Here is a 10,319-nt window from a genome sequence, read left to right as displayed (position 1 = left end):
AAAGAGTATCTGCTCACAGGTGAAGTTCCTGGTTACTCTGATCTGCTGAGTGTAAGCTCTACAGGGATACTTGTCCTATAACTCAGTAAGAAATCTCACTAACCACCATCACTCAAAAAACCCCAGTATGATGTCTTAGTCCAAAATAAAAACCATACCTACCTGTGTTTTGAGTGTGATCTTTTCCTTCTAGATCGGGATTTTGAGCTAGACCTGGATTCTGAACGAGAATGGGAACGAGATCGACCGCCTTTTCTTTCACTGCTCTTTCCAGACTCTGAGAGGAAAAAACCACTTTGCAGTGTAAGCTCAGAACATTTAAAGATCCCAGTTAACAATCTGGCACAAATGGAATGTACCACATATAGTGCAAGGGGCCTACTCTTTGCATATCTTCCTTCTTTGCAAATATCCTTCAGAAACATCCAAGAAAGTCATTGCATATACTCGTTGAGTGCAGCCATCCTGCAGCAGTACACATAAACCAAATAATTATAAAAAGCTAGCTCTATTAAGAATGGGATTTATGTTGCTGCCACAATGCACAAGATCACAACATGTTCTCCTCTTGGTCTATTATTTAATATAATTACTTTCTTTTTTCAAAATAACCTGAGAAGAATAGAGTAAATTTAGAGGGCATAATTTTGAAAAAAGCATAAAATATAAATAATAATTAGTACTTTTAGATATTTCAACCACTGTACAAATATTGAAGCCTTATTCCTCAAACATTGTGTTGCGGGAGGAAGGGATGGAGAGAACAGGGTGAAAAGTTTGATCCAAAGGCCAGGAAGTCAAGAGAAACCTTAACAGTGACCTCACCAGACTTTGGTTCAGACTCTAAAAGATTGTTATTCTGCTGCTTAACATCGAGGATATGTTAGAGATATTTTTCTTCCAACCCTAAAAAACAACAGAAAATACTCACCCAGCCCCCCTAAAAAAACCCCTCAAGATTCTGCACTATCTAACTTACATAAGACAATGTCTGGGTTTCTTACTAAGAATGATAAATTGCTGATGAAAAGAAAAAGGAGGATCTCAACTGCAAGTTTAACAAGCTGAGAATTTTTTTATGGTGTGGTTTTGCAATCAGTTTAACTCAGCATAAATCAGCACTGAAATGTCTGTCTAACCTTTCAACCCACCAACACCTTCCTCCTTGACCTGGCATCTCAGTGTTAACAGGGATCAGGGAACCAATCTGGATGAAAAAACATCCTCTACAATACGTTAAGTTTTATCCCAGATTCATTCTCTGATCCCATTTGCTATGAAGATGCACAGTCTTGAGCCAGCATGAGAAACAGCATAGCACAGGGACAAAATTAACCTGCTGCAGATAAGGAAAGCGTAATATTGCTGCTTTCAGAACCATGCTAGCTCCCTCTGATCATGAAACTATGGCACTAATGGGTGCTAGAGGAGAATAAAACAAAATATAAGCATTTTCTTTTAAAAGTTTGTAAGTACTTTGAACTTAAAAAGCACCAAAACTAAGTATTAATTTAGTATTAACTTTGTATTTTTGAAATCATTCAGTGAGCATGTATCTGAAAACAAGACATGATGAAATAAAAAGTCAGCTTCATTCCACTGCTTTGTTGCATGAACACAATTTTGATTATTTTCTTTTTTTTCCCACACATATTGTTCGCCTTGGAGTACCCTTTTCCTGTGTTTGAAAATGCTCTTAAAAGCATGTGCCAAGGTATACACAGAACGTGTCTGTTGTTAGGTAATGAACATAATATACCTACCTGGCTCAATAGCAGCAGATATGAAAGACTGGGCTTCCCTTACTCTCTTCATCACTTCTTCCAGTTCCTTGGCAGCAGCTTGTGGTGTCATTTCAGGAGGCTTCACAATTGCATTATTGGAGTGATTTATTCTAAATTAAGGGAAAATAAAACCTTTGACTCCCAAACACTTGAGAAGTGAAAATGAAAAACAACTAAGGAAGGAAAACACTTCAACTTCCATGTACCCCTAAAAATTTCAAAGTTCAGCAAAAACTACAGATTTGTCCTAAGACTCATCTGTTCTAAGTATCTGAAGTGTTTATTGCTTTCAAATCTTACCACTTTTAAATAAATGCGGCACAGTATTTCTCTGTTAAAATACTTTCTCGTAGAAGTCTAGGAATCTATTTCTCTATTTCAGATCAAATCTCTATATTAAGGCCTACTAATTACATACACATCATATAGAAAGCTTAATTAGTACTAAGGACTTCGCAGATTCTTTCACCATTATAGCTTCCACTACCTCAAGATTAAATATAAATATATTTTACTCAACGCCATCCATATTCTTCTCAGAGAAAGTTATGCCCAACCTTGAAATTGGAGTTTACAGAAATGTTCCAGTTCGTTAACAATAGGTCCTTATATTGAAAAAATATTCATCACAGCAGTTTCCTGCACATCAGAGTCATAAACGTACATGGTTACAAAGAAATCTCTCATTCAATAGTCATATGGATAATTAATTTCTTACTTCAGTGGCCTGTCTCCAAACATAACTCCATTAAAGGCAAGAGCTCGAGGTACAGAATTTTGGTCTGCAAATTCCACAAAAGCAAATCGTGTTGGTTGCGTCTCATCACCTGCCATTCGCACAAATTTGACTTCTCCAACTTGCTTAAAGAATTCAAGCAGCTGATCCGCTGTCGTAGTCTAGAAAGAGTCGAAGAGCTCAGCTGAAGTAAAATATATAATGAAAACCACTTATCCAATATATCAGGTAATCTAAGAGCTACAGATTTTGGAAAGATATCTCACCATTATCACACAGGCGACATGAATTTGGTAATGTACACTTCAAGAAAGACAAGTATTTTTTCTGCCATTAACGTAAAGAATATTCTAAATAGTGGCAACCACAAGCCCTGAAGTCCTACATCTAGGTAAAAAAAACATTTGGACAGGATTTTGCACTTTTCAGGCAACTCATTTGAAATAACTGATGAGGAATTTCCTTATACACCTCTGTCCAAGCTATTGACTGTGAATCTTGATCAATTAAAAAAAAATCCAAACAATATTACAAGACTTAGCTTTTACCTGTTTTTCTGCTAGCTTCCAGCCTGTTTTATTTATCACCATCAATAGTACTTTTACACTCTAGTAGCTACTTTGGCAGTCAAAAAACCCCAAAATAAAATACTTATATTGCCATCAGTCAAAAGCAAATTTTTTTTCAATTAATTCAATCAATTGCTGAAAAAACAAGCTTCTGACACACCTAACTTTCCTGTTATAGAAACTCAAAGGTATTTATGCTAATTTTGCAACTTCCACTAGGACACATCATTCCATCTTACGTACTTAAGCAACTGCACAATTTTGTGGGGGACAGCTACCATGATCTCATGACTTCTGAGGCATTGCTCAGCTAACACAACCCAGTTGGACATTTGATCAAGACATACAATCATAGTATGTTACTTGAATTCAGCTACAGTATGATTTCCCTGGTATCCTGCCAGAATGAATTCCACAGTCTGGTTTAATCTGTTTGGCACAGGAGCATTCAAAATTCGATATATCACTAATAACTAAAAAGAGTTGGTTTTTTTTTTAAATTCCTATTGTCATCAACCAATGACAACTCTGTAACGTGTAAGATTAGAATTCATAAATTACAATTCTACACCTTCCATTAGTATTTCCATTACACATAAAAAAGCTACCTGGGAATTCAAGTTTCCCACATAGACGGTTCTCCTGATTTCATCAATTTTGGATGGATCCACATTCCCCATAATCGGTGGCTGTGGTATTTCTCCCAGTGCTGTAATGTTAGGGTCCAATGCTGCTGCTGGTATAGCCCCCAAAGTGCCAAGTGAAACACCGAGCTGGAAAACACAGAAACAGAATATGCTTTGCAACCGCAAACTGGTAAGAGAGATTTCACTTGCCTGCCTCGTGCTTTTCTGTAAAAATAAATCTAATGAATATAGACAATACTTTAAATTTTAAGGGCGCAGCTGAGCACTTTTTTAAAATAATAAAAATCTACCCATAAATAACTTCCTATAGTTAAGATATTCTGTGGGCTATCAGTTAAGATCTTACCAAAGAGGTTTGGCCAGGGATGCAGTATATCAATCAGAAAACATATAGGCTTGAATTTCTAATGCTTGCAGTCAACCAAATTATGTGAGATACCTTCAGACACTGCTAATATTCTTAATTTTTTGCCACAACAAGTATTAGGAATAGATGAGGAACTGCTGAGCCCTTGCCCAAGCGAAAAAGGGAATTTGCAGTGCCCAGGGCCAATTTGTTCTGTAATAGATATCAGTCCATCAAAGGGAGAGATAAGGTCTCTTTTGGACAAACACATCACGTAAGGCAAGATTAATTACAGTTGAAATGCGAAGTATATTAAGTCTAAGTTCTTCTCCCACAAACACAGTCACTTCCTAGAGAATGAGGACAACACAGCTCTCATTTTTGGAACTGGGAATTGAAATCTCTCCTGGGGAATGTTATAAAAAAAAGTCACTTAAAAATCACTACTAAATTGGTCTGCTGAGTTCCTGGTTTCAATTTTATTTTCACCACCCAAAAAGCAACTGCCTTTCCAACAAACAAATTTTCTAACAAGTGTGAAAAATTCTCAACAAGCCACCAGTAAGGATTTTTTTCAGGTAACATAAGAAAAAACTTGAAATTTTCCCTGAATAGGTCACAGCAGCCAGCTGATGTCAGGAAAGGCTTACAGAGGCAAAAGGGAACTGAGCAGAAGTAGCAGCAGCTAGCTCCTACACTTTTTGTAGTGAAAACATTGTTAGGCACTCAAAAGTCCTGTTGTAGAGATATCAAGTAAAAGCACCCTCATGAAGCATTTTAATATTCTGAAGAACTGTGTCAATGTAACCATAATATTTTAACAAATTTTCTGGAGGTGGATGGCACTGCCACTGGACCAAATTAACAGGTCTAGGGAAGGACAACAATTAAAATGAACACAATCAAAATCAGTATTTACCCACTGTTTTGCAAAATAATAATCCGAAAGAAAAACCCAGGAAAGATAGTGCATGGACGTCTTGTGATCTACCCTCAAAAGAAGCACCACAGCTAAACCCTCACTGATCTAGCATACAAGAGGACAACATCCATAGATCAGATAGTTCTTGTTCCCTGAACACAGAAAAGGCTACTGAGTGTAGAGGAAACCAGAAATCAAACAGCAACTGAATTTTACTTACTGTAGTCAAAGGGGTTGGTGTAGGTATAGGAAGCAACCCTGCACCAGGCATCAGGCTTGTCATAGTAGGAGCAGGCGCCAACAGAGAAAGGGCTTTGGCTTCATCTGGGATTTTACCTGAAGAAGCAAATGAAAGCATTACACAGAGTTGGAACGCTACACAGATGTTACTCTTTCTATGATTTTACAGTTACCCTTGCATTTAAAAATGTAATAAATAACAATGAATCTATCTACCAGATCCTTACAAAGAAACAAATAAGAACTTAAGTTTTTCCTTTTACCCTGCTCTACTAGGAAAAACGAAAGTGAGCAAAACTTCAAAGACTAGCAATCTCATTAATGGATTATTATTTTAAAAACTGAATAATGTATACAATTATTTAACACTTTGAGCTATGGGTCACCTGTACTGGAAACTTAATGTTCATGAACCAAACGATATCAAGCATGGACGCTTTCCCAGGGCGGTGTTTTCGCGGTGATCGAAAGTTGTTTTACACATGACAACCGTTCGTGTTGGCTGCATCACTAATAGCACACAGAACATCAGATACAGAAAAGAAGAACATTTTTTAAAGTTTAATCCCCAGAAATGGCAAATAACCAAATCAGTAAAAGAAAAAACAAAAAAAAAAAAAAGAAAAACCAAAGTATGTGCTAACTGAAATCTGTGCTTTTTTAATTCCTTTGGTGCTACCTGCTTTGGATGTAAAAATAAATAAAAATAAAATAAAAACTACTGAACTACTGTGACTCCACACAATAGACACTACAAGTGAAGTTAGAGCTGGAGGAGGGGAGGGCAAAAAAAATTTAGATTTGTACTGTCTCACATTCTAGGTCACCTCAGTTTATCCGAAACTTTGATAAATTAACGTTAAATTTACTGAGATTGAAAAAATCATCACTGATAAGCTAAGCAAGCTATATTTTCCCAAAATACGTATTTCCTACTATGTCAACCAGATTATATTTCCCCTGTCATGCTCAAAGTTTAAGTAATATCTAACCTGAATTAAACGCAGGTTTCATTCAATGTTAAGTCACAATTAGACTGCTAAATGAACCCCAAAAAATCTTCAAAAATCAAAAGATTTAATAGTTAAACAATTATGATTACAATTAAATGTACGTATTAAATTTGAAATGCAAAGGGATTTAAACTGGTACAAACATTAAACACTAAACTGAAAAACTACAGAAAGAAGTTCTAATGATACTAGGTGTCTATGATCTACTCAAAATTATTGGCATAATTGTATATATGCTATGCAACTGAGCCCTTTGGTATTATCCCATGCACTTTAATTAAGTAAATGCTTTTATTTAAACATTGTTTTAAAAGTCAAGGTATATACAAATACTATGCAAGTGGCTTTTACTGCTTTGGTTCAAACTGTGTATGTTTTAACTATAAACCCCCTAAACTTCAGGATTTAAAAGTGAATATATAAATATTCTTATCAAAAAGCAAAATATGAGGTAAGTTTCAAAACACTGTGCAGTTTTAGGTATATGAGTTCCAACAGACCCCACAGGAAACATACTACTTTAAAAAAATAAAATGAAGAAAAAAGTGTTGCAAACCTGTTCTACAGATCTGCAGCAAGGACTGGGTTACAGTTGGATATGACCAAAGGACAAAACAAATCTAAATGAAACTTAATTTATATGTAGCATGGGTGGAACAGAAAAGATAAAATAACAGTACCCATTTTTTTCTCATGCTTCCTATTTACATTTATTTTATTTATGTTAAATTTTGAAGCACCTTGCTCCTTAACATGTAACAAACCACTTGATTTTGCTATCTAAAGGAGAAAAATAGGAAAATTATTAGCACTTAAGAATTAACTGTGCAATAATGATTTCCAGGGCTTTCTAGAAAACATGCATGAATCTAAGTCATCATCACAATGTTCAGCACTCTTTACAGATCTCATTTTGAAGTCAGACATGCAATGAGAGATGTACCTGGTTTGCCTGACTGCTCATGAGTATCAGGTACTTTGCTGCATGTCCTGCCTCATATGTAGCTAACTAACAGGCTTTCGAATATACAGTTCCAGCAGCTGTGCATGCAAATTAGGCATAGAATTATGTACCAGTTCTTTTGAAAATCAAAATACTTAAGTGTTTTCAAATGACTAATGAAACAGACCTTATCCTGAACAACTAGCATCTTGCGATTAACTGGATACTCATGCAGGTTTCTACAGGATCAACAAACATGGCTCAAGTAAATGCAACGGCAGAAATGGCTCCTAAAGTGATGTGTCTGCATTCTAATTTAGATCCTTGGTCAGTAAGGTACATAAGTATATGCCTAATTTAAGTATGCGCTTACATACAGCCAATTCAATATACACTTAACCAGATAAACTTAAGAGATGCTTAGGCATTTAGCCCTTTTAAATAGGAACTGAGTTAGGCACATAACTAAACAGACAATGAGTCAAGTTCAGAAAGGTACTGAAATACAAGCCTATACTTTAAGTATATGGGTCATCTTACTGAAATAATTGGAATTATTTATTTGCTCAAATGTTGCTCAAGGAACTCACCGAACATTTTCGGTTAAGTGCACCGTTACAGCCGTTCAAAGAATGAATAACATGCATATCTAAATTGTAAAGTTAGCATCCTTATTTCCAGAATACTTTGGTCCTTCAACAATGTAATGTTTTATTTTAAATACAAAATCTAGTTGGTCAGTTCCGTGCCACAAACAAAGATTCATTTATTTTATTCAAGAATGAGAAAGAATGTCTTTACAGACAGAACCTTGAAAATTTGCCTGTATATTCAAAGATACTGTCTTTTCAAAAGATCCTTCTCCAGTTTTTAAGACCAGGTCAAACTTTTTAAGAATTCTATAGAAAACAGACCATTGTGGGGGAAAAAAAGAAAACCTGAAATATCTTGCAAATTTACTTCCCTGTTCTCTAGACAGTTTTGAAAAACAATATGTGAGGCCAAATAACCTCACGAGTTACAGACTTTAAGTTTTGGAGTGAATTTATTTATAAAAGGAATATAAGCCCACAAAGATACAACAAAAACATGTGGATTATGACACAACAAATTAGAACACTTTAGTTTAAGAATAACTGTTTTGTTTTTGAAACTCAGGGTATTTAAAAGCTGAATGGAAATGAGGTAAAGATATTTATTTTCTAATGAGGGAAACAGACAAAACAAATATGCCACATCTATACTACATCCTTAGAAAGATTTCTTAGAAGCTCTTGTGTTTAGTAAATTACAGATTCTATGACCATTTATTATTGATTCTTCACTTTGCAAAGGACTCTGGAAGCAGATGTAGATTAGCTCTGCATTGCCCAGAGACACCTTATGCTTCTTCAGAAATGCAGTTGTCCTAAATACCAGTTATGACTGTTACTTTTTTGTATCATCAAAGTGCTTAAGAGTCCTAGTCAACCTAGTCCATACCAGAATCCACTTTGCTAAATGCTGAACAAAACTATCTGCATTAAGTAGGTACTAATTACAGTATTTTTACCCCCCTTCAAGTGCTCAGAAGAAATTAATCTCCTACTTTTTGTACTGAAACTACATGGTTAATCCTCCCCCCCAAAACTGCTTCTGCAATAAGTAAGTTTGCTTGTTTTAAAAATACCTACAGTTCACATCTGCTTTAAACATAAATAAAGGAATTGTTATTTTCCTGCTATTTTAAATCAATGGAAAATGCACACTTAAAAATAAAATAATTTCTGTGTGATCCAATTCATGATTCTTACTGGATTTAGCAGCAGTGATTAAAGAGATTACACCTACTGGCAATCACCTCAACTGCCACAACTAAATCCAACAGAGATCACGAAGCAAAGCTCTTCCCAGTTGCAGTGCATAGCCTGGTGCATTACCAGAGCGAAACCAATTGATCCCAATGCAGCTGACTGAGAATAGCAATGCCTGAGGACTAGATACCCCACCTGGTCCACTACTTCTGTTTCAGGGCTTCCATTTCACAAGAAGAAAGAACATCATTTAGGGATGAGAACCTTCTCAGTCACTCCAGCATGAACTGCCAGGGCTTCTGAGATTGTGAGATGACCGAGAAGACACTTTTTTTCTTTCTTTTTTTTTTTTTTTTAAAAACCTTTTTTTGAAATAACCACCACTGGAGCATGTCAAAGTGCAATATACACATACATATACACACACGCACACAGAACTGATTCAATCGTCCCACAAATAACAGTGTTAAAAGACAATGTGCCTCACATAACATATTCCAACCAAAACTTCAGGCTGCATTTGTACTTATGAGTGGTAAACAGTTTTTTTCTGAAAATTACAAAAACAAAAGGATGAAATCTTACTGCCACTGACCTTACTGGAGCAAGGTTTCATGAGAAGCAAACAAGTATTTCATGACATTCAATATTCATGAAAGTTCAATTTCAGAAATAATTACTTTAAACTCTTCATATTAAACATAAATAGTAAGCCTTCTTTTAAACAGACCATGCAACCTAAAATAAAACTACTCTGCAGAGAAGAGGAAAAATAGCAGAGAAAGATCATGGCTTTACTTTGTAAAGTCAATTTCTCCAGAAGTAAGAGTTTCAACTGCCCTTTGCCAAGATAAACTCATAGAGCATAACATATGAAAGAATGTATCTTAAAACTGACACATTTTTCACTATTCCTGTTTTCTGACACAATGTGCTCATCTGTTGAATTTAGATGCTTAAACGTATTCCAAATCAAATTCATCCGTAATTCACAGCATAAAAATTAATCATATTCTAAATTCTGTATATACCATCCACCATTCATAAGCAGCTTCAGGTCAACTTCAAAATGAAACACTGTGAACCCTTTACAAAACACCATTTTTCACTATTCCTGTTTTCTGACACAATGTGCTCATCTGTTGAATTTAGATGCTTAAACGTATTCCAAATCAAATTCATCCGTAATTCACAGCATAAAAATTAATCATATTCTAAATTCTGTATATACCATCCACCATTCATAAGCAGCTTCAGGTCAACTTCAAAATGAAACACTGTGAACCCTTTACAAAACACCATTTTTACAGAACTGACAGTTCACAA

At 35.4% G+C, this 10,319-nt stretch overlaps 1 protein-coding gene across 1 annotated transcript in view; it reads right to left on the bottom strand.

Annotated features, from left to right (window-relative positions):
* The window catches only part of SREK1 (splicing regulatory glutamine/lysine-rich protein 1), a 25,491-nt gene that overhangs the window by 12,095 nt on the left and 3,077 nt on the right, over nucleotides 1-10,319 (bottom strand). Inside the window, exons 2-6 of the mRNA XM_009581476.1 lie at nucleotides 5,225-5,340; nucleotides 3,698-3,862; nucleotides 2,503-2,681; nucleotides 1,764-1,894; nucleotides 163-277 (exon numbers count right to left, since the gene is read on the bottom strand). Coding sequence (XP_009579771.1) covers nucleotides 163-277; nucleotides 1,764-1,894; nucleotides 2,503-2,681; nucleotides 3,698-3,862; nucleotides 5,225-5,287 — 653 coding nt within the window. The 5' untranslated portion in view covers nucleotides 5,288-5,340. The remainder of the gene's footprint in view (nucleotides 1-162; nucleotides 278-1,763; nucleotides 1,895-2,502; nucleotides 2,682-3,697; nucleotides 3,863-5,224; nucleotides 5,341-10,319) is intronic.

This window comes from Fulmarus glacialis, unplaced genomic scaffold, assembly GCF_000690835.1.
Source record: "Fulmarus glacialis isolate BGI_N327 unplaced genomic scaffold, ASM69083v1 scaffold8387, whole genome shotgun sequence".
Classification (NCBI taxonomy): domain Eukaryota; kingdom Metazoa; phylum Chordata; class Aves; order Procellariiformes; family Procellariidae; genus Fulmarus; species Fulmarus glacialis.
The sequence above is the reverse complement of the archived record's forward strand: the minus strand, read 5'-3'. Positions and strand labels throughout refer to the sequence as shown.